Source organism: Hemitrygon akajei, chromosome 10 (genome assembly GCF_048418815.1).
Source record: "Hemitrygon akajei chromosome 10, sHemAka1.3, whole genome shotgun sequence".
NCBI classification, from domain to species: Eukaryota; Metazoa; Chordata; class Chondrichthyes; order Myliobatiformes; family Dasyatidae; genus Hemitrygon; species Hemitrygon akajei.
In genome coordinates, this window is record NC_133133.1 from 126,006,166 (window position 1) to 126,033,999 (window position 27,834).

Consider the following 27,834-nt stretch of genomic DNA (forward strand, 5'->3'; position numbering starts at 1 on the left):
GCTGTGAGTGCTTGGATTGCAGGACCAAGAGTGCTTTATCAATTCAGCACTCGAGAGGGAAAACTGAACGGGATAGCAGGGCACAGACGATGCACTGAAGCAGCTTACCAACCTGATTCAAGGTTTTCACAGAGTCAGGGAAGATTCGCACAGACGCATTTCCAGGAGTCTAAAGGCGACAAATAATAGCAAAGCTAATTGGTAAAATATAAACAGCACGAGATACTCAATATCATGGTACCAACATATTTGGGAATGATTGCAGAATTGTTCAGGATCTTAAACAATTAGGTAGCTGCACTTTTTTTAAGTGAACATATCTGAATACACAAAGCTGCTGGGGATGTACTGCCAAGTAGCAGAAGTAGCTGACATGCCCACCACTTCCAGGATAATAACCAGAAACTATATTGTCAGAACAATAACCTCACCACCTATTTACTCAACCACAAGAATGATAGAATGATGAGAATACTGAATTCTAAAATTGGAGACTAAGAAAATACTTACTATTGAACTTTCAATGCCTAAGTACTATCCGTTCAAGAACAGAGTTGAAAATCTCACTATTAACTGCAATTTAATAAAGATTTGATAGCTTCTAATGAAAACATCCGCATCACAAGCTCTGGAGAAACATCTTACTAGTATTATGTAATTAAGTCAGGAAATTTTATATTGATTAATCTTACCAGTAGACTGGCACCTGACTGAAACAATTCGTATGGATATAAAATCCTCTCATAGTGGGATCGTAAAAGTGAGCCGATGCCCTTTCCTTGGGGGTAGCTCATCCGACTGGCCACTTTAGCCCATTTTTTTTCTTTACATACCAGGTCAAATCCACCCTCACTTGCAACGACCTAGAGGAGGAAATTACAACCTTTGTTAATATATTAATGCAAAAACAAAATCAATCAAGATGATTCCAGGAATGAAAGGGTTACAACTTGAGTAACTCTGGCAGCTCTTAGGCTGTATTCCCTGAAGTTCAGGAGAATGAGGGGGAAATCTCATAGGAGCATTCCGAATGTTAAAAGACCTGAACAGATTAGATATGGCACAGTTATTTCCCATGGTAGGGTATTCTAGGACAAGAGGGCACAACGTCAGGATTGAAGGACATCCATTTAGAACAGAGATGCAGAGAAATTACTTTAGCCAGAGGGTGGTAAATCTGTGGAATTTGGTGCCATGAGCGGCTCTGGAGGCCAAGTCATTGGGTGTATTTAAGGCAAAGGTTCTTGATTAGCCAGGGCATCAAAGGGTATGGGGTGAAGGCAGGAGAATGGGGATGACTGGAAGAATTGGATCAGCCCATGATTGAATGGCGGAGCAGACTCGATGGGCCAAATGGCCTACTTCTGCTCCTAAATCTTATGGTCTGAATTAAACAATGACCATCTCCATAATGCATCAGTAATGAGGTTCCTACGCCACAAGAGACAAAAAAAAACTGCAAATTACACCCAAGTTCTGTGCTCAGAAAACCTGGGTTTCAGCACCTGCTCACAATGCAGTGCCAGTTAATATGGCAATTTATTGCAGATCTCATATTAATTGCATAAAACATTCAACACTATCTGAATATTTTAACTGTAGCTCCAATTTACAAGGCCTAGTTTTTCCACCTATAGAGTTAAGTGGCCTTGCAGATCATTACCCAAGAGGTGCAGTCAGAAGGGCTCTTAACCCAAGTTTGTCTATCCTGATTCTACCTTTGGTTACCATACTTGCAACCTATGATTTTATATTATTCATGGAAACATTGAAATTTACCGCACAGCAGGCAGCCATTTGGCCAAATTATCTTACGTATATTTATCTTACCTACTCTTACCAGAGTTAGGCAAATTTGGCCAAGTGTGAAATACATGCCGATAATTCAATATACTTTAACTTTCTTAATCTTTTGTATTGTAAGAGCAGAGCAGACAGAATACACAACAATACAGAACAAAACCAGGCTCTTCGGCCCACAATGTTGTGCCAACCTAATTAAATTTGTAATCAAATGGCCAACTAAATTAAACACTTCTGCCTACACAACGTCCAAATCCTTCCATTCTCCTCACATTCACGTGCCTATCTAAACATCTCTTAAAAATCCCTAATATATCTGCTTCTACCACCACTGCAGCGCATTCCAGGCACCCACCACTGTGTAAAAAAAACTTGCCCCTCACATATCTTCTGAATTTTGAAGTTTCAATCTATTCAATCTAGTACTCCCATAGATTCTATAAGCTTTGTCTCCAATTACTTGAACTTCCTCAATATATGAAGCAATACATGTTGATAATTCGACAAGACCATCTTACACATCTTTTTCCTCCTTAATTAGATGGATTTCTTATCAAGTACTGTACAACTCCCTTTCACAATTATGCATTGAATCAGTTCTCATTTATCAATTCATTTCAGGATGGAAGACTATCACTAACTGAGTACAATAGGGATCAATACTTAAGGTCCTAGCTATTCATAATCTATATCAACAATTTGGCAGAGGGGATTTATTTTAAGATACAGTGTGGTAATAGGCTCTTCTGGCCCAAAGAGCCTGCGTTCCCAATTACACCCATGTGACAAATTATCTACTAGCCATCCTATGTCCAAGTTTTATGACTACACTAAGTGGGATTTACAGTGTGGAGAAGAATATAAAGAGAATTCAGGCAGCTATGAACAAGTAAGGTGTGTGAGGGAGTACACTGTCAGATGAAATAAATTATAATGCAAGATCATTCATTTTGGTGTACAAAACAAAAAGAGCAGTATTCACTGCATGCTGAGATATTGGCTAGTGTTGATGCTCTTGGTGTGCTTATGCACAAGATAATGAAGGCCAACGTTCAGATGATAAAGTTAAATGTTTTGATAGCTCATACTACAAGAGGATTAGACAGCAGGAGTAAGAAAGGCACTGCGATTTAAAGGGCCTTGGCAAAACAGCACTTGGATGTAGGTTTAGCTTTGGCCCCATATTAAATTTCCCATTGAGCGAGTGCAGCAATGAATTACGCATCAAATCCCACAGATAAGTCAGTTTGCCACATGAGGAAAAAAGGTAAAATAGGCCTGCATTCTCAAGTGCCGAAGAATGACACCTCATTGAATTTAGAAGTCTCAGAGCCTAATGAGGCAGCTGCAGGATGTTTTTCCTGGCAGATCAGCCAAAGATCAGACAGAATTGTTTGATCACAAGTAGCAGACAGTTAGTTTTATCATTCAGTGAATGGTGACCGTTTTGAATTCACCAACAGGACATTAAGGGCAATATGGGATAACCCTGGAAAATGGCACAAGCATATAAATCAACCCTTATGGTAATTAAATAGAAAGAGCAGGCTTAAAAAGCTGGATGGCCTATTTTTCTCCAGAAATCCGATTAAAGAGATCTGTTCTCAACTTCCCTCCTAAACTATTTTTAAAATCGGTCAGATTTATAATGTTGATAACACAGACTCATTTTCCAGAGGGTGGCAGCACAGTGGCTAACTGATCACACTGGTAACCCACAGATGCAGGCAATAGTTAAAGGTTGGCAGGTATGACGCTGTGGCTAAATGATGATCATGGTTGGGAGCTTAGCATCCAAGGATACACGTTGTATCAAAAGAACAGGCAGGTAGGCGTGGGGGGGGGGGGGGGGGGGTGGCTCTGTTGGTAAAAATCTTTAGAAAGATGTGACTTAGGATCTGGAGTCGTAGAATCCTTGAGGGTAGAATTAAGAAACTGCAAGGGTAAAAGGATCCTGATGGGTGTTATATACAAGCCCCTGAACAACAGCCAGGATGTGGAATATAAATTACAATGGGAGATAGAAAAGACATGTAATAAAAGCAATATTATGATAATCATGGGCGATTTCAATATGCAGGTAGAGTGGGAAAATAGGTTGGCGCTGGATCCCAAGAAGGGGAATTTGTAGAATGCCTATGAGATGGCTTTTTACAGCAGCTTGTGGTTGAGCCTACTCAGGGAAAGGCAATTCTGGATTGTGTAATGAACCAGATTTGATTAAGAAGCTTAAGGTAAAAGAACCCCTGGGAAGCAGTGATCATAATCTGATAGAATTCACCCTGAAGTTTGAGGGGGAGAAGATAAAGACAGATTAATCAATATTACGGAGTAAAGGGAATTACAGAGGCATGAGAGAGAGTTGGCCAAAGTTGTTTAGAAGGGGACACTAGCAGGGATGACAGCAGAACAGCAATGGCCAGAGTTTCTGGGAGCGATTCAAAAGGTGCAGGATAGATGCAACCCAAAGACAAGCATTCAAAAGGGAGATGAAGCAACTGTGAGTAAAGACAGCATAAAAGCAAAAGAGGTGGAATATAATACAGCAAAATTTAGTGGGAACGTTAGAGGATAGGGAAGCTTTTTAAAACCAGAAGGCAAATAATAAAAAAAACTATTAAGGAGAGAAAAGATACAATATGAAGGTAAGCTAGCCAATAATATCAGAGAGGATACCAAAAGATTTTTTTCAGATATATAAAAAGAAAGGCGAGAATGGATATTAAACCGCTAGAAAATAATGCTCAAGAGGTAGAAATGGGGGGAAAACTGGCAGACAAACAGAATAAATGTTATGTCAGTCTTTACTGTGGAAGACACTAGCAGCATGCCAGATGTTCGAGACTGTCAGGGTGCAGAAGTTAGTGTAGTTGCTATTACTAAGGAGAAGGTGCTTAGGAAGCTGAAAGGTTTGAAAGCAGGTGAGTTACCTGACAAGATTCTGAAAGAGGTAGCTGAAGAGATTGTGGAGGCATTAATAATGATCTTTCAAGAATCACTAGGTTTCAGAATGGTTCCAGAGGAGTGGAAAATTGCAAATGTCACTCCACTCTAGGAATGGAGGGACACAGAAGAAAGGAAATTATAGGCCAATTACAGACTTCATTTGTTGGGAAGATATCAGAGTCCATTATTTAGGATGAGGTTTCGGTGTACTTGGAAATGCACGGTAAAAAAAAAGACCAAAGTCAGAATGGTTTCCCCTGTCTGACAAAACTATTAGAATTATTTGAGAAAATAAAAGGCATGATAGACAAAGGAGAGTCAGTGAATGTTGTTTTCCTTGGATTTCTAGAAGGCCTTTGACCAGGTGAGGCTGCTAAACAAGAGCCCATGGTATTACAGGAAAGATAACAGCATGGATACAAGATTGGCTGATTGGCAGGAGGCAAAGTGCAGGAATAAAGGAGGCCTTTTCTGATTGGCTGCTGGTGACTAGTAATGCTCCGAAGGGAATAGGAATTGAGCCTACTTATTTTCACATTACCCAGTGCTTTCAGAAATTATTCAGCCCCCACAACTACTTTTACACTCTCTAAATTTAAAATATTGAAGTAGGATTTTTGAGCTAATCTACAAAATATTGTGCATTATATATCAAAAGAAACATTCCAAAAACCTGTGAACAATTTACTAAAATTTAAAAAACAAAATTGTGATGCTGAAAAAGTATTCACCCCCTTTGTAAATATTACACTAACTTTCCTCAGGTGCAATACTGTATATTATCCTACCAACTCACCCAATTTGTTGATGTAGAAAACTGGAGGATCATCTATTGTCAATGAATTCATTAAGAATAAGTACCCACTCTCTAAAAGGTCCAACAATATGGTAGATTTTCAGCAAACCAAACCAAAACAAAAATACATTCAAGACAAGTCAGTGAAATGTTAATAGAGATGCACAAATCTGGGAAGAGTACAAAACCATCTCAAAGGCACTGAACATACCACGGAGCTCAGTGCAGTCCATCATAAAAAGTGGAAAAAATATGAAACCACAGCCACTCTGCCAAGGTCAGACCACCCCTCTAAATCTAATTTCCAAAGAAGAATGGTACCTACTAAGAGAAGCTACTGTGAAGCCAACAGTCATTCTCGGTGAGCTGCAGAAGTCAGTGGCTGCAACTGGAGATGAAGTTCATGGCTCCACAATCTCCAAGGCCTTGCACAAGAAGGGTATTTATGAAAAAGTAGCAAGGAAGAAGCCCTGGTTAAAAGCATATACTTGCCCATAAAGACTTTGCAAAGCATCACTTAGGAGATTCTGTAAAGATGTGGAAGAAGGTCTTGTGGTTAGATAAAACTAAAGTGGAACCTCTTGGCCTCAACACTAAGCGGTATATGTGGCATAAATCTGATATAGTACATCAACCAGGTAATACCATCCCTCCTGTAAAATATGGTGGTGTAAAATACCATCCCTCCTGTAAAACCATGTTATGGGGGATGCTTTTCCACAACAAATCTGGACAAGATTGATGGAAGGAAAATGCTGCAAAATACAGAGAGACCTGGATAAAGACTACTGGGTGTAATAGCTGTGTGTGGTGGTTCAACTACCAGTAAGTACTGAGTGAGATGAATATTTTTGAACTGTTGATGTTACAGATTTTGAATTTTTAGTTTTTCATGCTTTATAATTTCCTGTTTTTGGATTTACTGTGGGGGAGGGGGAAAGAAGCATGTGATTCACAAATAAAAATTCAGTTAAATTGATCAAAATCTTTGGTTGTAATACTAATTTGTGTGAACAAAGGATTGGGGCTAAATACTTTTATGTCATTGTATGTCAATGATTCCGACAACTGAATTGATGGTTTTGCAGCCAATTTTGCAGAGGATAAAAAGATAGGTAGTGTTAGGAAGCAGGGAGTTTGCAGAAGTACTTGGACAGATTGGGAGAATGGGTAAAGAAGTGGCAGATGGAATACAGTGGAAGGCAATGTATGGTCATGCATTTTGTTAGATGAAGTAAAAGTGCAGACTATTCTCTAAACTGAGAGAATTTCAAAAATCAGAGGTACAAAGGAGTCCCCATGCAGGATTCCCTCAAGGTTCACTTGCAGGATGAGCTGTCGGTAGGGAGGGCAAATATAATGTTAGCATTCATTTCAAGAGGGCTGGAATATAAAAGCAATGATGAGTTGCTGAGACTTTATTAGGCAATGGTCAGACCGCATGAAGTATTGTGAGCAGCTTTGGGCCCCGTACCTGACAGATGTGCTGGCATTGGAGAGGGTCCAGAGGTGGTTCACAAAAATTACTCCAAGAATTAAAGGCTTAAACATGAGAAGCGTTTGATGGCTCTGGGTCTGTACTCACTGGAGTTTAGATGAATGAGGGAGGAATCTCAATGAAGCCTACAGGATACTAAAAGGCCAAGACAAAGTGGATGTGGAGAAGATGCTTCCAATAGTGGGCGAGTTTAGGACCAGATGGCACAGTGTCAAAATAGAGAGATAATCATTTGGAACAGAGATGAGAATGAATTTCTTTAGCCAGAGGGTGGTGAATCTGTTGAATTCATTGCCGTGTATGGCTGTGGAAGCCAAGTTAGTAAGTACATTTAAAGTAAAGATTGATGGTTCTTGGTTAGTTAGGGGAGAAGGCGGGAGAATGCTGTTAAGAGCGATAATAGATCGGCCAAGATAGAATGGCAGAGGAGACTCAATGGGCTGAGTGGCCAAATTTTGCTCCCATGTCTTATGATCTAAATTCAGCTGATTCACTGATGCCCATCAGGGAGGAAATCTGCTGTGTCCCAAAGGTGGCTTGAGGCAAACAAAGTCAGTCCCAGCCCTTTGCTGTGTCCCAAAGGTGGCTTGAGGCAAACAAAGTCAGTCCCAGCCCAAGCTGCATTGTATAATTCATACAGACCCAGAAGCCACTTTATTAGGTACAGGAGTGGTACCCAGTGTAGTCGTCTGCTGATGTAGCCCATTCACTTCAAGGTTCAACATGTTGTGCATTCACAAATGCTCTTCTGTAATGCAAGGTTATTTGAGCTAGTCACCTTCCAGTCAGCTTAAACCAGTCTGGCCATTCTCCTGACTCCTCTCATGAACAAGGCATTTTCACCCACAGAACTGCTGCTCACTAGATATTTTTCTTTTTTTTTGCACCGTTCTCTGCAAACTCTAGATATGTGCGTGAAAATCCCAGGAGATCAGCAGTTTCAGACAGGCTCAAACTAACCCGCCTGGCACCATCAATCATTCTATGCTCAACATCACTTAGATCACATTTCTTCTCCATTCTGATGCTTGGTCTGAACACCAACTGAACTGGTGAGTCCTGATGAAGGGGCTCAGCCTGAAACATTGACTGTACTCTTTTGTTTAGATGCAGCCTGGCCTGCTGAGTCCCTCCAGCATTTTGTGTGTGTTGGTGGGCAGCATTATTTGGCTAATTTTTGGCTTAAGAAAGTTGTCTCTCACAAACGCATGTCAGTACAGCACAAGAACAGGCCCTTCAAACCCATGCTGTTGTGCAGAACTAATTAAACTGGTAGTTAATCTTGTCCCCTCTGTTTGAACAATGTCTACATCCCTCTATTCCATACACATGTGCCTAATTAAGAGCCTTTTCATGCTTCTATCGCATTTTCCTCCTCCACCATCCCTAGAAGAACATTCCTTGCACCCACTGCTCTGTGTCAAAAAACTTGCCCCAAAAGTCTCCTTTAAACTTAACCTCTCTTACCTTAAATGCATGCCCTCGAGTATTAGATATCTTGGCTGAGAAAAATATGACACCTGTCAACACTTCTTATGTTATAAATTTCTATCAGGTCTCCATCAGCCTTTCCCATTCCAGAGAAAACAACCCAACTGCTTCTTACAGCACATGCTCTCTAATCCAGGCACATTCTGGTAAATCGCTTCTACACCCTCTGCAAAGCCTCCACATCCTTCATGAGGAAACCAGAACTGAATGCAATACTCCAGATACAGCCTAGAGTTTCATAAAGCTGCAAATTCCTAACTCTTAAACAGCAAAAGACAAAAATTACATCTATGTTCTTTGGAGTTCAGAAGAATCTTCATGAAACAGAAAACCTTCAGGGAGGAAATGTTGAGAAGTCTCCACTTGTAGGAGAATCTCAAGCAAGGGGACATTTAAAACTGAAGTATGTAGGAACGTCTTCTGGAGAACAGGGCATTATAGCAATTTAAGGAAGAGATACATTAATTCCTGATGTATTAAGGGTACAGAAGCCAGTGGTAACAGATCAGCCATAATATTGAATAGTAGGGCAGGCTTGAGGGATAGGACAACCTTATCCTGTCTTCTGATCTTTTGCTCCAAACCTCATTACCTTAGGCATCTTGATCAAAACATGCTACCAGTGAAAGTAATTGCCTTAAATTTACAATATAATTTGCCGGAGTATGGCATATTCAGGGAATGGGCAAAAGGAAACATTTCAAGCAACACACAAAATGCTGGAGGAACTCAGCAGGTCAGGGAGCATCTTTGGAGAGAAATAAACAGTTGACATTTCTGTACTCTAAATATGAATCCACAACGAATCCCCTTGTTTCTCCTTATCACACAATATTTTATATTACTTTCCTCTGGGCCACTCATAATGCATAATCCCAGACTTTTCCGATCAAATTCCATTTGTCATTTTTCTGCCCAAGCGACAATCTCACATTTGTCCTCAATGCCAGAAACAACTTAATTTTACAATATCAGCAACTTTTTTTTTTTAAATCATAGCCTCTCCAATTCAGATTCTTTTTGTCATTAACAAGGATTAGAACCTTCAAGGAATAGTGCACTGAGTTCTGTGGAACTCCATTGGAAGCATCTTCCAATCACTAAAGCAATTGTGAATTACTACCTCCTGTCACACAACAATAAATGAGTTTTGGATCCTATCTACCACTCTCCTTTAGATACCATGTTATTTCTATATTTAAAAAAAAAGACAAGCATGTCAGAAGCCTTGCTCAAATCCAAATACTTGTTACCAGAAAGTTAATAAGATGTGACCTTCTTTAATGGAATTATGCTGACATTCCTGATTTAATTCTTGCTTTTATGCATGGTTCATACTGCTCCTTGGAACGGAACCCAGTAACTTTCAACCACTAGTTAAACCCACAAGCTTGCAAGTTCCAAGTTTATCAATCCTTTCTTTCTTCTTAAACAGTGTTCAGCCTTCCTATCCTGGCACCATTCCTATCATTTGGGTAGATCAAAAAATTGTAGTCAGACTCAGTGGAATTTTTCACCTGTCCTTTTTTGTAAAACAACCTAAGCCAGTTTTTTTTTCTTTTTAAAAACCAATAAAGCTAAGCTTTCTTAATACTCCCTTCTTTGACTACATTTATCCCATCCAGCTATTCACATGAATTCCTTAACCAGAACATGAGCACCATATCCCATTTTTGGGAATATGCAGCAAGAGCCTTACCTTCAAGCTCTATGCACTGGTTTCCTTTTTGGTCTCCGCCCGGCCCTACTCTTTTAGTTATCCTCTTGCTCTTTATGTACTCATGAACCAACACCGGTTTTCCCTTCAATTTTATTGGGCCGATCACTCATTCATCTTCTTAGCTATCCTAACCACCATTTTAATTTCATTCTTCTTGAGGCCACAGCTCTTTGTAGTGCTCTCAAGTTTTCATGTTCCCTTTTTTGCTTCTGTGCATTGCGTCCCACAAGGAGTTCTAGACTAAGCTGTCACACAATTTTTTTTCCCTCTTTTGGGAAAATGTTTGTACTGAACTGTGGTAGTCAGAGGATTAAAACAACCATCACAGAATAAAAGAATGGAAGGTGACCACATAGAAGTGATTAATGGTCTTTGAAGTTCTGAGGATAATGAAAAATAAGCAAGATGAAGGAGTAACTAAAGAAATCAATATACAGGATTGACCGATAACATAAAATAAACATATCAACTTCTAGAACTACATACTACAAAATGCTGGAGGAACTCAACAGGTCAGGCAGCATTTATGTAAACAAATCAGTCAACCTCTTGGGTCAAAACCCTTCATCAGGACCGGAAAATAAGGGGGAAGACACCTGAATAAAAAGGCAGAAGGGGAAGGAGGACAAGTAAAGGTGACAGGTAAGACCAGGTGGATGTGAAAGGTAAAGTGCTGGAGAAGAAGGCATCTGACAGGAGAGGAGAGTGGACCATGGGAAAAAGGGAAGGAAAAGTGGCAACTGAAGAGACTTCCAGCACTCCCATTATTGCTGAGAGGGGAAAAGCAGAACAGAATTTGAGGCATGTTTTTATTCTTAAAAAATGTAGGAGGTAAGTGTAGAAAGCACTGTCAGGAGAGGTGGTACAAGTGGATACAATAGCAATGTTTAAGAGGAAGGGAATGGAAAAAATGGACTATGTGGAAGCAGATGGGATAATTTAAATTTGCATCATGGTCAGCACAGGCATCATGAGCCGAATGGCTTATTCCTGTGCTATTCCATGTATCTAGACCAGAATGGGGTACAGGAGATCATTCACTAGAAACAAGTACAGAAAATGCTGGAAGAATGACTAGTCAAGCAACATCTGTGAAAAAGGGAATGGATCAAGCATCCTTCCTTGGGAAGGGAATCTATGTTTGCTTTACTAAGAGCCAAGGTCTCAGCAGAAATAAAATTACAATTGACAGACAAGCTGAGATAAGGAGGAATGGGTCCACCCCACCAAGACATCTCCAACAGCAACTTGGCTCAGCATTCACAAAAACTGATTGTTACCATAAAATTAAGAGAGAAAAACCTCATTGATTAGGCCACAGAACTCATATAGGGATTGAGGTTCTTCTATGAATGAATGGGACCAATCAATTCCACTCTCCTCTATACCCAAGTGGCTAAGTACTGAGTACTAACATGCCACACACGTAGTGAAGTAGAAAACAGATGATACGGTGGCAACCAATAGTCTAGCAGCAACAGGTGGACTACCTGAAAAGAACTGGGCCTGGACTGGATGATCAATGTGGTACCGTTTCATTAAAGAACAGTTGAAATAGAAGGGAGACATCCTAGAAACAGGAGTTAACTCCTTACCTAACTCTGGACCAACATATTTCTAACAGACCATCCCTTCTGACAGCTATGATTTTTTTTTTACTGTCACTCACCATATGATTTATTTTTTTTTACTGCTACTCACCACTGTTTTTATCCTCAAGCTCATCTGAAAATTCTGTAACTAGGCACATTAAGCAACAAGGGCTGCCTCTCTAAGACATGTTTCAATACTGGCCAAAAATCCACTTCCACATTTAATTCCACCTTCAATTCATCTGCCTTGCACATCATCTTGCATTTATGTGAGGTCCTCTCAATTTGACTGTCACTTGAGATCGCAGCTGAACTTGCAGGAATTTCAATGCTGCTTACTCTTCCAGTCATGGTAAACTTTTACCTCCTTGCTCATCAATGATGATGGATTTGTAAGGGGGTAGGGAGTGAGCCAAGTAGCCAAGGGGGACCAGCTTATTGTAAAAAAAAACAGCATGAGAGTGCCAAGGAAAACTTAGCTTGTCAGCAGTCACACTGGAATAGAACAGAAACTGGAAGGTGGAAATAGAATGAGTTGCAAAGGTGGTCAGATGAGAATTAAGGGAAATAGCTTATTTTTTGTGGATAAATAAGGCCATGGGTGGGTTGGAACAAGGTACTAAACTTCAGTGTTTTAATTTTGCTGTAATCATATAGACAGTTCAGAGAAAAAATACAAACTATTTCTTTGAATTGGGATGAATGCCTGACCTTACTGAGTGTGTACAAATCCAACATTTTCCTCTCAACATGTGGGATTTTCAGAGTGGATCCCTGCAGTTCCCAGAATTTTGAAATATGATCTAGAAAGTTCAACTTCACCCGGGTCTGTGCCTGAAAGCATACAACATAATATTGTTCAGTAAAGAAAATAACTGAAAATCTAAATACCATGTAATTCCTTAAAATGTTACATTTATTTCCAGAAAACATTTTTGTTATGAACTCATGAGCATACAGCATAATCTAAAATTGATAAAAACACTAAAGAAATCATTAAGTTGAAAAACTGAAACAAGATTTTTGTTTTATTATTTTGGACATTAAAGTCAGTAGGTTCATAACATAAGCAAGATGCAACACTCAGCTATTTTATGACATATCAATTCCTACTAACGTTACTTTTAATATTGTATTTTCTACATACAACTTTTACATGGAGGACATTAAAAACATAAGTTAGTCAATTTTACTTCAATCAGCATTTAATTATTGCAATATTCACTCATTTTCTGGTGGAAATTTTTTTTTTCTTTTTATAACAGCATTCCATGTGCTTTTCAACCCCAATCTTCAACTTCAACCAGACATACAACTGATTTCTAGTGTTCCCATTCCAACCTCTTGCATACACAATTTCCTTTACCCCACCACTGGCAACTGTGTGCACAAAATATTTTTTTTCAGATACAATACAAAAGCAGTGAGGGGATCTAGGCTTTGCCGTTTCTTACTCTCCAGCTGTTCCTGGTGCTGTTGCTAACTTATTATGAGTCAGTTTTAGAGCACTGCAAATGAAATAGTTCAAATGATTCAGGCAGAGCTGCAGATCTAGAGTGGAATCATTTACCACCAATCCTTCTGCCAGTGGAACTACCCAAAGCTTGTATTACCAGAAGCCAGAGGAACACATTGGAACAGAGGATCAAGTCACCCTCTGAATTTCAGTGAAGGGAGCAAAGTCCTGGTGCTTGATTCAATCTCCATAAGACCTCACTACATATCACCATCCCCTTGATTCCCACTCTACCTCCATATGGACTTTGGCACCCTACAGAAACCCCAGCTGAACATGTTGGATGTGAGGCCAAATATTCAAGTTTACTGATGTTTCAGTTGTGAAAATGAATATACTGTAACTTCTATCCTAAATTCCTTCATTGAGCTGATCTTAATCGTAGGAGCAGGCCGCGAAGACATACTCAAACTGACAGGGTTAGAAGTAGTTAACAAGAGTAAACATGAACAGAACCATTTTCTTCATAAGCTTTTCCCAATGACCCAACATACAGGAACCTGTCACCTTGACTGTAAAAGTACTGACCATCCACAAAGCAATGTATTCATTAATGTCCTTATAAGCAATGAGCATAATTAAGTCAGACCCCACTTGGAGTACTGCGCTTAGTTCTGGTCACCTCACTACAGGAAGGATGTGGAAGACATAGAAAGGGTGCAGAGGAGATTTACAAGGACGTTGCCTGAATTGGGGAGCATGTCTTATGAAAACAGGTTGAGTTAACTCAGCCTTTTTTCCTTGGAGTGACGGAGGATGAGAGGTGACCTGATAGAGGTGTATAAGGTGATGAGAGGCATTGATCGTGTGGATAGTCAGAGGCTTTTTCCCAGGGCTGAAATGGTTGCCACAAGAGGGCACAGGTTTAAGGTGTTGGGGAGTAGATACAGAGGAGATGTCAGGGGTAAGTAGTTGTTTTTTTTAAACACAGAATGGTGAGTGTGTGGAATGGGCTGCTGGCAACTGTGGTGGAGGCGGAGACAATAGGGTCTTTTAAGACTTTTGGATAGGGACATGGAGCTTAGAAAAATAGAGAGCTATGGGTAAGCCTAGTAATTTCTAAAGTAGGGACATGTTCGGCTTTATTATACTGAAGGTTTTCTATGTTTCTAAATCATTAATTTATTAATTTGCAATACCCCCATATTCATCAATTATGTTTTAATGACTGCTGAGTTTTACATAACAAATCAGATTAATTTTAAACACATACAATAGAGTAAACTTCAAGATCACAAGATTAAATCAAGTTTGAACCAGTGGATTTTAAAACCAAGAAGAGTCAGGACACTGCCTGCAAAATACAATGCATGTTGGACTTTCTTTCATTAAAGAAAATGTGCTTAGATACGAACAAGCACGATTACTATATTATAAAAAGAATGCTTCATACATTTTAGCCAAAGTTATTCAACATCTGTACACCACAACTCCACAACTAGACAGTGCAACATCTTTACCCAGACCTTCATGCCACAACTTTTTCTTATCATCTTTGACATTAAGATACATACTTCACAGTAATGTTATAAAAAACAAAAAAAATGCTTCCAAGCCACACATTGAGAAAAATACAGAAAACTGGAAAGGTCTGTGGCAGAAACATTTTAGAGAATACTTTAATGAGGGAAATGGCAGAGATGAAGTTAAGAAAAGGAATTCCAAAGCTTGTGGCACTGGCAGTTCAAGGGTAGCTGCCAATGGTGAAACAGTAAATCTGGCAATGTACAGGAGAACAAAACTGGAAGAGTGAAGATATTCTGTCAAGTTACATGTGGAACATGCTACACCTTGGATCAAAGAAGTCGAAAAATTATTTGATCGAGATGCAGAGCAAAATAGAAGCTGACTAAGAGAAGCTTTCTCTATTAGAGGTTGGTTCATTGGTCACCTCCTTAATGACAGAAAAGGATAGGAACAAAAAGCCTGAGAAATCAGTAAAAAGCACTGGATGATACCAAGAATTAGGGGCATTTAAGAAAGCTGGACAAGAGTTACAAAGTGATGCAAAAAACTTATTTTACATAGTGATGATCCAAAACTTGCTGCCTGCAAGCAGTGAAAGGAAATATTTATGTACTCAAGGGAATTAATTATGCAGGGCAATGGGAAAAGATTAGGCAAATGGAACTGAGTGGTCTGCTACTTATCTAAACCATAGCCAGCACGAGTTGAATGGGTAAATATTCTGCAACCATGCTATATAATTCAATGACATCAGTGGTAAGGATGTGAGCCACAGCTATGGAGAATATTGATCTGACTAGTATAATTATATTTCAGGTTAGATTAGCATGGGAAAGGAAGATGAGCACAAGAGAACATACTGGGATGTTTCAGTGCAAGGAGGAGATAGGAGTCTGTGTGAGCATAGATACCAGCATAAAACAGCTGGGCTAAAAATCCCATTTTTATATTTTCACCCCCTGGCCACTGTGGCAAACTTCCAAGTTTCTCACAGTTGTAGACCCAAATTTTAGTTCTCTTCTGTCTTGTTCCCAAACTCTCTACAAATGCATCTTCTCCAAGAGACCTCCTACTCCCACTGAACTACTTACTGACCATTCAACTTTGTTACAAGAGTTAATGCTGTTAACTATTCTCTCTCCTCTTTGGACTATTCTACCTTACCTGCATCCATCTCCACCCCTCTCTGAAAGGGGCTCCTAATAATGGAGCTGACTCTCTCTCCCTTTACCTTGTCTCTTTGCAACAAATTTATCTAAATACTTGATAGAAGGTCAATGAACTGCAACATCAACTGTTTTCTCTTTTCCACACCTGCTACCTAACCTGCTGAGAATTTCTGGCAGTTTCTGCTCTTATTGCAGATGAAGAAAAGGAACAGACAACATACATGTTTAAGGGAAAAAAATTATACATTAACAATCTGTTCAGGCTTCCCCAGAAATGCAAATTCCCTCTCACCTCCAGCTCATTGAGTCGTTGAATTCTTGGTGTGAAGTGAAAATTTTTCACCTCACAAGCAAAAGGCGGTTGCCAGTCCTGAAAAACAAAAATTGAAACTTCAATCTTGAGCAAAACTTACCACATATCTTCAAATGCCAAAGAGAAAATTTAATAATATTCAATTCTCAGCAAGCCTTAAAGACAATTTATCAATTGTCAAGTTCACTGCATATTATTTCAGAATCAGACTTATCACTGACAACTAGTTTAATTGTCATTCAGCCACGTATGAATATAGCCAAATGAAACAGTGTTACCCCAAGGCCATGGTACACAAAACAGTACCAACAGTCATACACAGCACAAGGCACATATTAGTTGCAAAATATGTCACTCACACAAAAAAATAGCCCAAGTCCCGGAGTCCATGAATATTGCAGCTGTCTGCAATTGAACATAATAAAGCTCAGCTAAGCCGAGCAAACACTGGAGAGCAGCACCGACATCACCAAAATTGATGCAATGCCACAACACCTCTAGCACTGATTCTAATGCCTTTCTCCAGGGCAGCTGCAAACAGATGATACTGCAGCTTGAGGCCTAGACCTCACTACAACCGAGGCCATGCAACTCCCCCACCATTGACCCCGCCAATAAACAAGTGAAACAAGCTTGTAGCAATCCACAATACCAATGTCCAAGACAATCACTCATTGTTAGACTGCACACCACTCCACGCACTGCAGCAACATAGTCCACACCAAGTCCAACTCCTTCCATTTCTCCAAAGAGCAACTCATTGACTGGTAAACCTACAACACTGTAAGTTCTAATGTACAGCAGGGACTTGCAATCATAACTAATTACATTTATAACAAACAATAACATCTTTGGTTGGCCCTGTTGAAGTCACTGTGTCTAAGCGCGCCACCATATGTCAGGAAAGTTGTTGTTTTATGGCAGCTCTACAGTGCAATACATAAAACATGCAATAAATTACGGTAAATATATTAATAAGCATTAAAATTTTTGAATCAGTAGTGCAAAAAGAACAAAAATAGTGGATGGATTCATTGTGCATTCAGAAATCTGATGTCGGAGGGGAAGAAGCTGTTACTGGAACACTGAGTGTGGATCTTCAGGCTCCTTTAGCTTCCTTCTAATAGTAGTAAAGAGAAGAGAGCATGATCTGGGTGGTGGGAATCCTTAATGATGGACACCACCTTCTTTAGGCAAGCCTTTTGAAAGTGTCCTTGATGGAACAGAGACATGCACGTGCTGGAGCACCAAGTTCCTTAAACTTAACTCCACAATTCAATCAATAACACAGCATTCCATATTAAGTTGTCAGTTGTGACTTAGTGGCACACTCCTTTCTAAATCAGACAGCTTAAGTTTGAATCCCATTGCAGAGTAGATAATCTTGACTGACAGATCAGTGCTTGTTGAATGAATGGTGTGACGTGAGATGCTTCTTTCTGAGATGGCATCACCCTTGGACACAAATGCTGAAAAGTTATCTCAGCAGTTCTGATTAATATTTATTCATCAAAACTAATACCTTAAATTGTTATTTTCTCATTACTTTGTATAGAGCTTATTATGTATATATTGTCATGCTCTACATATCACAAGTAATATAGATAAAAACTTCATGATTTCTAGAGCTTTGTGGTGCTACAAGTTCTTTAAATTGCTGCAAAAATGCACACCCACTTCCAACACCTCCCATAAGACTTCCCTGACTTCAGTGGTATGTTACCTGAATATTTTAAAAATACGTGTGATCCAAAATCAGATAAATGGTTTAACATAAACTGTACTGAGGCCATATGATCTTATTTGACTTGTCCTATAGCATCTTTAATATAGTCCAAGATCCCAAAGCACTTGGCTGTAGCATTATTAATGCTACTGCAAACCAAAAATAAGGTCACAGGACCAAAATATTTAGTTAAATCCTTCTTCAATGACAGTCTCAAAAAAGATAGAGAAACATTTTTTTTTAAATCCATCGGAGAGAATCATTTAACTCTTCCAAACTGCTTTTCTCAATATGGTCACATGAAGGGAGAGTGCTTTAGTGAGAACATCGCAGAGAAAATGCCAAGTCCCCTATGGCACACTCAAACAGAAGGGAAAATGTTCTAGAGCCTTAGAATTGCAAGAATGTCAAGTTCTGGAAACAATAAAGGACGGAAATTTAGGTAAGAAGTTGGGGGGGGGTGCGCACACAGATAACTGTATGCTAATAATTATTGTAATCTGGCATTATATATAAACAAAACTCAGTCTCTGTTAGACACTGGTGGACAACAGACATTATAATTGGTGTCCAGGACAACACGATTTGTCACTTCATCATAATGCCAAAGGTGGTAAAATCCTCAGTGCCCCAGACCAATAGCTCTATCACACAGTTGAACATGCTTGAAATCACTCTCCATTTATCTTGCACTCCTTGTATGAATTTGTGTTGTGTAAATTGGATGCAACATTTGCAGGCAAAACAGTCACAATGAGTAACTCATTTAATGTGACAGCACACTATAAATAAAGCAAACTCCACTCAATCAAATCATACCATCATCATTTGAAATTATTTTTAACCATATTAAACATCAACTTTAAGATATCCATGCATTTTAACTTAGTTACAAAGCTATTAGATAATAAACTAAACATTTCTGGAAGGAAACCCATATTTGTTCTTTATAATTTATAGGTGATTTCAAGTCTGCAGTAACACAGCTCTTCTTACAGTAGCTATCAAAATAGCCCATCAAGCCATTAAACAACAAAGGCTATCTACACCTTCCCCCCCATAAATGGGTTTTCTGAAACCCAATATCAACCATTGATGCTGCCTGACCTGCTGAGTTCTTCCAGCATTTTGAGAGTGTTGCTCTAGATTTCCAGAATCTGCAGAATACCTTGTGTTTAAGAATTTCAATGTACAGGCAAAAAGTCTTAGTGCTCATAAAAATACAAACAGAAGCAGGTAAGTTTATTCTCAAACTAACAACAAATCCCAGACATATTAAATCTCCAGATCAGAAGAAAGCAGCCAGCCTCCAAGTTGTATGAACATGCAATCCTAATGGAAGATTTTGCCTGTGCTAATTGATCCAATGAACACATGGGAGACAACAGAAATACTAAATATAGGTAGTCCTCGAGTTACGAACATCCGACTTACAAACAACTCTTACTTACAAACCAAGGAAGGAGAACCATTTTAAGTTGGATCGCGACACCATCCGCCATTTAAAGTCGTTGACGTTGACATTGTGTTGGATGTGTAACTTTGTATTTGGCTTAAATTTTTCTTGGCAAGATTCACCCTGACCCTCTCCCCACCCCCCCCCCCCCACCTTCCGGTCGGCTGGCGGCGCAGTGAGATCAGCGCCAGGCTTGAGAACGGAGGTTCCCGAGTTGATCCAGTGACAGACCGCTCCTGAGCGCGCCGGGTTGATATTGAGCTTGCAACTCGACCTTGTAAAAAAAAACACTGCCACCTCCAGTTTAAATTCCCACGCTGAATATTGTGGAGGATCAAATACTTGAACCCAAACCCAGCACAGCCCCCACTTGTCCCATTTAACCTGTCTCAGTGCAGTGGACTTTAGGACCCGGGGAATTCAGTGCGGTGGTCCTTAGGACCCAGCAGAGCTTGAGACCTGCCACCCGCAGTGTTTCTGTTCCGTTGACGGGAAGTGATCATGATTGAAAATAAAGTGGAAATAATAAAGCGATCGGAAAGAGGTTTGTTACGAAGGTGAAGCAACTCTGAGGGGCCGAAGGGTACAGAGTCGCCCCCCTCCTTTTTGAGAATCGTAAGATCGCTATTATTTCGGGTCTGAGACCCAGGAAATGAGAGAGACACACAGAATACACAACCAGGTGGAATGTGTCCGGACGTCAGCGGAACGGAACCACTGACTACTGCTATTGTCTCTTGGAGATGGAATTGTGTATTGAGTACTGTACTATTCATTGAAACTCCTCAGGGGACAACCAGAGTGGTCTGGTTGAGGGATTGCATCATCCCAACCTGATTGACATCTGAGATCCCGTGAGTAAGGATAAAAGAGGGGTCTGGGGGAACACCCCTTGAGACGCACCAGGAGAAACGCTAGAGATCCAGGGACAGCGTTTTATAGCAAAAGCCGGTGAGAGCTCATGTGCGTCCTCCCTTGCCTGGGTGGCGGGCTCATCACGGAAGAGCGGTTTAGCTAAAGGAAAGGCCACAAGTGAACAGCCACGACAACGAGACACCTGATGGATCGAAATCATAAAGGAAGGTTGGAAAAACCCGTAGCGGTAAATGTTGCCATTATCTCTCTCTCTCTCTCTCCAACAAAGTGCAACACAGTGACAACCAAAAGACAGCAGCTTGTGGAACTGCAGTGAAATTTATATTTCCATCGGACAATACATTATCCCCTAGACAACGATAGAGCTTATTTCTTATTGATTATTATTATACCCGCACTTTTAGGTTTAGTATTGACGACGTATAGGTTACGGGGTTCGTAACAGGTGAAACACCATCGGTCACTGGAAAAGCGTTAGGCTACAGTCGGTCAACAATCGGAACAATTTTAAAGGATAAAGTGAGAATAATGGAGCATCTGAAAGGCCCTGCCCGATGAAAGCTACAATTATTACTAAGCAATGCAGTCGTTTAATTACTGGAATACTTATATTTCTTAAGTGCTTTATATGCATAGAAAGTTAAAATATACATTCGGCCCTCCTTATCCACAAATTCCACATCCGCGAATCACGAAAACCCAGAAGTGCTCTTCCAGTACTTGTTGTTCGAGCATGTGCAGACATTTTTTCTTGTCATTATTTCCTAAGCAATGCAGTATAACAACCATTTTACAGAGCATTTACATTGTATTAGGTATTATAAGTAATCTAGAGATGATTTAAAGTATACGGGAGGATGTGCGTGGGTTATCGGGATCTGGACTTAAAAAATCAGAAGTTCTCTTACTAAGTAAGTTGGAACAGGTACATCTGGTATTATTTAGCATCAGTCAAACGTTTGTCTTAGTATATAGTATATATTTTACCTTTCTATGCATATAACACTGCAGAAAGTACGTTTCAGTGCTGGGCTCGAGAACGGAAGTTCTCAGGACTTATTTAGCACGGCTGTCCACCGTGCTGGGTTGATGCGGAGGATCAAAAACCCAAAACCCCAAAGCCCAATAATTAAACCACTGTGTTGCTTAGTAATAATTGTAGCTTTCATCGGGGCAGAGCCTTTCTCCCTTTATCCTTTAAAATTGTCCCGATCGTTGACCCACGTAGCCTAACGCTTTTCCAATGACCGATGGCGTTTCACCTCTTTCCAATCGCTTTATTATTTCTACTTTATTCTCAATCGTGATTGTGATTATTTTCGTGAACAGAAACACTGCGGATTCAGATCTCTGATGCCGGGTCCTAATGTCCACCGCAGTGAGACAGGTTAAATAAGGTCTGGAGTTCCGCTGGGTCCTAAGGTCCACCATATTCAGACAGGCTGAATAACGGATTTGCGCATCCACAAATTTTGGTATCAGCGAGGAGTCCCAGAACCAATCCCCCGTGGATAAGGAGGGCAGACTGTAAACTATATACTAAGAAAAATGTTTGACTAACTGACTCTAAATAATACTGGATGCAATTGTTCCGACTTACGTACAAATCCGACTTAAAGACGGGCTCAGGTATTGAACTTGTTCATAACCTGGGGACTGCCTGTATTAAACTGAGATCACATACCAATATCTCCCTAATACCCAGTTTTATTTTTAAAACAAAAAAAGGATAACACAAGGCTAGTAGCCAACATGCTTGGCAACAAAACTCAACCATACACTCAAGCTTATCAGTGGTCTGCTGGTCCAATGATATACATGTCTTATTACTGAAGGAGAGGAGTCATGCTGACTTAAGCAGAATACCTGGGCTGTAAAAAAAAGATTGAATTCATCAATAACAAAAAGTGAGATTACAAACAGTAACTTCTCATCAGTATTAACATGATTCAACTGAAGAACGTTGTGTTCTTTGGTTAAAGCATACTGCCTTGCACCTCAATCTAATTACCTCAAAAGAATCTAGAAATGTCACTTTTGAAAATGCTGATTCAGGTGTCCTGAATTTTCATCTTTTCATAATGACAGGCTTCCTGATTTCACTTCCAAGTTTTATTCTCCTTTGTTCATTAGTATTTTACTTCATCTTTAACATCTCTCCTTACTTGTTAACCGTCAGCAGAGTTTGTCCACTTGCCTGTTGCAATAAACAAACTATAGTATACAAGACTAGAACCTCCAAGCTGTAGCTTTGCACATGAAACATCAACCACATGCAGACTACGTACTTCCCATTTCAAGGGAATGTGTTTTTCTACTGTTCTTCAAAAATACATTCTCACCCAATTTTGCCTTAGGACATACTGTAGCTCTTGCAACAAAAAAGCATATTTTAGGTGACATACTGATTTATGACTGATCACCTAGCCCAATGAAACAAAGGTCACAATAAACATCAAATTGTTCATTTACTAACACTTGTCACTGCCCCATTTCATCAGCTGAAAAATTGTTTTGCACTGCTCCCTTGCAAAGGAGTACAAAATATAGCAAACCACAAACACCGCCCATTGTATAACCTGCACCTGAAAAACCAGGTAATGTTCACTGAGCTCCCTGAAATTGGCCACAACGCTGAAAGCATGGTTAAAAAAGTGTATGACATGCTTGGCTTTATTAATCAAGAGAGAGTTTAAAAAGTCAAGAAATTACATTGCAACTTTACAGACCATTAGAGTATTGCAATCAATCCTGGCTCCAGTTCCCATTCTCTTTCAGGATAAATGGTTCAGTAGGAAATTTATTATAATAGTGTGATAGGTAAGAAAAGTGAATTAAAATAGTATAAGGTATATCAATGCAAACATCAAACAGTCCACAAAATTAGCAAATCCAGCACCCAAATACCAAGATTTATCAGATTTCTTCTGTAATTTGTCTTACTTGAACTCAAAGTGAAATCATTCACATCAGAAATTCTCATATTATTCAGTTTCAAAAACAGTATCACATAGAAAAGCGATGCCTTAAATAATATACCAGAGCCTTTTCGCTCTACATTAAATTCAAACACAAGACCACAAGACGTAGGAGCAAAATTAAGCCATTCGATCCATCAAGTCTGCTCCACCATTTTATCATGGCTGATCCATTTCCCTCTTAACCCCATTCTCCTGACTTCTCCCCATAACCTTACGCAATGCCTTAAATACACCCAATGACCAGGCTTCCACAGCTGCCTGTCGCAACAAATTCCACAGATTTACCACCCTCTGGCTAAATAAATATAAAAAGGGGATTGGAGGTGATCTGGCCCGAACCAAGAAAGGAATTAAAACTAACTGCCATGTGGAACATAAGTTTGGCAAGAACAGATTCCCATCCCAACAGAAGATTGTTCAATTATGATTCTTGGCTCCAAGAAACAAACAGTCAACCTCTGTATTATGACCATTTGAGTTGCAGAATTTCACCCTTATATATTTCACATATCACTACCTAAAATTTGAAATATGGAAAAATTTTTGTGGGGAGAATAAAAAATGTCAACAAAATTCCCCCAACACACTACTTGACATGCAGATGACACTAGGTATCTTATTATTCAAATAAGGACAGGGAAGGAACATGAGCAGCGGGGAATAGGGATGGGGTATGAAAGTTGATAGCATTCATTCACAAGAATTGGATCTGATTTTAATTTAGTTTATAAAATTCTGATGTCTGCTGGGTATACAAAGCAAAAGGAAGCATAGTAAGCAACTCAGAGCTATGGAATGCAAGGTCCTATGCTACATGTGAAAGCCAACTCATTTCCTATAACTTGGGCAACCACAGGTGCAATGTCTTCAATGGAGAGACCCAAGCAACAGCTGATGACGGTGTATTTCATCCACAAGGCCAAGTATTGCATTATAACATTTCAGCTGTTCAAGAGTGCAGCAAGAACAATAGGCAACTGGTAGAGTGATAATAAAAAGCAGAGTAGGTATTTCAGATGTCCCAAGAGCATCTCACCGAAATCAGCTTTTTTGGTTCTGAATAGAGTGTTTCCTTGGAGTGTACAGCCAGAGTACAGTTTACTGGGAGGGAGTAGAAAAGCCAGAGACCAGAAGTTACTGAGAATTTTATTGTTGGACAGAAGCAAACATTTCTATGATAGAAATCTAGAACGGTTTGCTGCCTCCCTGGTAGCAAGGATAACGGTATCATCAATGGGCAACAAATGAACAGTCAAATGAAGTGGTCCATATCGATACTAATATCGTTTCTTAAATAAAAAAACAGGATTAACCCAGTTGGGAAATAACTACAAAAAAGCACAACCTCAGACCATTAATATCCAGATTACTCCTAGTGCCATACACCAATGAGAATAAAAATGTAAGTGAATGCATAGCTGGATATGGAGGAGGGAGTGTTTTAGTTTCCCGGTGTACTGGATCAACTCTAAATAGTGGGATTTGCATAGGGAAAAAAGGCTCCGTTGAGCCAGGACCAACTTACTCAGAGGTAATTTCCTGTAGGGGAGGGTTTAAACTGGCCAACAGCGAGAACATTGAGCATAGATTCATTAAGGAAAGTAAAACTGACAAGTCAAAATAAGTAATCAGGTCAGGAAAAAACATGACTAGAAAATATAGAAAAAGGTCTGACTATTTTTTTGTAATGCCATATACCATAATGTCAGTACAGAATAAAATGAAAGATAGCCACAAAGTATTATTGGGAAAATAAGGTCAGAAATGAAAAAGGATCTCTTGTTTTCCCAGCGAATATGATGCATAAACTTTTCTTGGGCTTCCACTGGGTCGAGGTAAAATACTTGGACCCAGCTGAATGCCCAAGGAGAGTTTATTAGGTTAGAAATAATCCCAAAGCAGTTTATAAAATAACCAGGCAAAGAGTGAGGCTTGTTAGGGACAAAGGGGATAATCTATTTACAGAGCTGGTAAACATGGGTTAAATCTTTAATGAATACTTTCAATTTGTAATCACTCACAGGTGCTGATGCTCAAGAGTATGGCATCATTAAAAAGGATGGTGTTTATGTTTTGATGGGAATAAAGGAGAAATTAACAAGGACTAAAGAGATGTCTCTCACACTAATGGGGAGGGGGTGAGGGGAGGGAGGAGATCTCCAGGGCCCTGACAGATTTTTAAATTTTCATTGGTCATAGGTGAGATGCCTGATGACCGGAGGACAGCAAATGTGATATCTTTATTCAAGAAAGGAAGCAGGGACAATCCAGAGTTGAGTCAAACCTCAGTGCTAGCAAAGTCATTAGAAAATATTGTTGCTCCTTTCTGAGCCTTGTGGCATTTCAGGGGGCAACTTAGCCATTTCTTTTAGCATTGTTTTTTTTTTAAATGAGACAGAGTTGATGCTTGCCTCCCCTCCGTTGACTGTCTACACTTTCAGCCACCCTGGGAAAGCATAACCAAATAACCCCTTCCACTCCAGTAAGTTTCTCTTCTCTAACTTCTCATAGCTTCAAGGAGAAGCTATGAAATCTTGAAAAAAAAAAGAGACTAGGCTTCTAACCCACTGTTACAAAACTTTTGAATGGACCTCATAATAAAGATGAGCAATTGATCTCTCAATTGACCACATCATAGTCTTGCAACTTTGTCTACCACTTGCCTCGAAGTCCAGTGCAGATGTCACTACATCGATAAGACTCCAATGCTAAGAATTAATGTACACTTGAAAATGCAGTAATTCATCACATATAATTGGCAGAGCTTTGTTGATGGGATATCTGGTTGTATTTGATCACATTGTTTGTTGAAAGAGTAACAAAATATATTGTAGAAGGTGGTGTAGTTCATATACAAATTTCACTCAGGCCTTTGACAAATTCCAGCCTGGGAAATTGGTACAGAATGTTGCAGTCCAGAGAATAATTGGTTTGGTGACAGGAGTGGAGACTTGTTTTTGTAATTGGAAGCCTGTGACCAATGGTGTACCAGACTCTTGCAGCCATATAACATGGAAACATGCCCTTGGCCAATCCTAGCCATGCCAACCAAGGTGCCTGACTGAACTAGTCCCACTTGCACCTGCATTTGTTTCCAAACCTTTCCTATAAACTTCTGTTGTCTTTTAAGCATTATAATTACAGCTACCTCTAACAATTCCTCTGTCAGCTTGTGCCTCCACCTTCTGTGCAAAGAAAATTTCCATTTCTCTTAATTTAGCCACATTCCTCTACAGTATGGCAACCAGAAGGACAAAATGTTCCAGGTGAAGTCTCGCCAACATTTTGTACAGCTGTAACATATTGTCCCAATTCCTGTACTTCGTGCCTGACTGATGAAAGCAAGCATGTCCTCAGCCTTCTTCGCCATTTTGTCTGTGTCACCACTTTCTGGTAATTATGTACTTCTACCCCCAAATCCCTGTTTTACAACACCTCCCAGGCCCCTGAAATTTAATGTGCATGCCCTGGCATGGTTTACTTTGTACTTCTCAGGATAAAATTTACATTAATGATATGGGTATATATAATTAATAAGTTTGTAGATCAGACAAAAATTGGTGTTGCCGTTTTATAGCAGGGCTTCGGGAAGTACCAAAGAAAAGCCTTAGAAAAAGCCACAGTACAAGCCCAGAGATCTCCAAAGATGGCAGCACAGGAAGACAAGCCAGTCATATGGAGCCAGTGATCATTAATGGAGAATGTGTGGAGCTGGTTAAGACCTACAAGTATCTGGGAGTACAGTTAGACGAGAAGCTAGACTGGACTGCCAACACAGATGCCTTGTGCAGGAAGGCACAGAGTCGACTGTACTTCCTAAGAAGGTTGGCGTCATTCAATGTCTGTAGTGAGATGCTGAAGATGTTCTATAGGTCAGTTGTGGAGAGCGCCCTCTTCTTTGTGGTGGCGTGTTGGGGAGGAAGCATTAAGAAGAGGGACGCCTCACGTCTTAATAAGCTGGTAAGGAAGGCGGGCTCTGTCGTGGGCAAAGTACTGGAGAGTTTAACATCGGTAGCTGAGCGAAGGGCGCTGAGTAGGCTACGGTCAATTATGGATAACTCTGAACATCCTCTACATAGCACCATCCAGAGACAGAGAAGCAGTTTCAGCGACAGGTTACTATCGATGCAATGCTCCTCAGACAGGATGAAGAGGTCAATACTCCCCAATGCCATTAGGCTTTACAATTCTACCGCCAGGACTTAAGAACTTTTTAAAAGCTATTATTAATGCTTTTTGAGATAGTGATTTAGATGTATATCATATTTTTTACTGAGTTAAGTATTGTATGTAATTAGTTTTGCTACAACAAGTGTATGGGACATTGGAAAAAAAAGTTGAATTTCCCCATGGGGATGAATAAAGTATCTATCTATCTAAAAGCAATTGGGATACAAACCTTCATCTGTCAGAGCATGAAATATAAAGTTGAACTATAAAATCCAAGCACTAAAGCTCAGTCTAGTCATAGCTAGAGTATTGTA

The 27,834-nt window shown here is 39.8% G+C and overlaps 1 protein-coding gene across 1 annotated transcript in view; it reads right to left on the minus strand.

Moving 5' to 3' along the window:
* Positions 1–27,834, minus strand: part of kdm5a (lysine demethylase 5A) — a 158,773-nt gene that overhangs the window by 124,939 nt on the left and 6,000 nt on the right. Inside the window, exons 2-5 of the mRNA XM_073058897.1 lie at positions 16,291–16,368; positions 12,558–12,680; positions 693–863; positions 113–169 (exon numbers count right to left, since the gene is read on the minus strand). Coding sequence (XP_072914998.1) covers positions 113–169; positions 693–863; positions 12,558–12,680; positions 16,291–16,368 — 429 coding nt within the window. The remainder of the gene's footprint in view (positions 1–112; positions 170–692; positions 864–12,557; positions 12,681–16,290; positions 16,369–27,834) is intronic.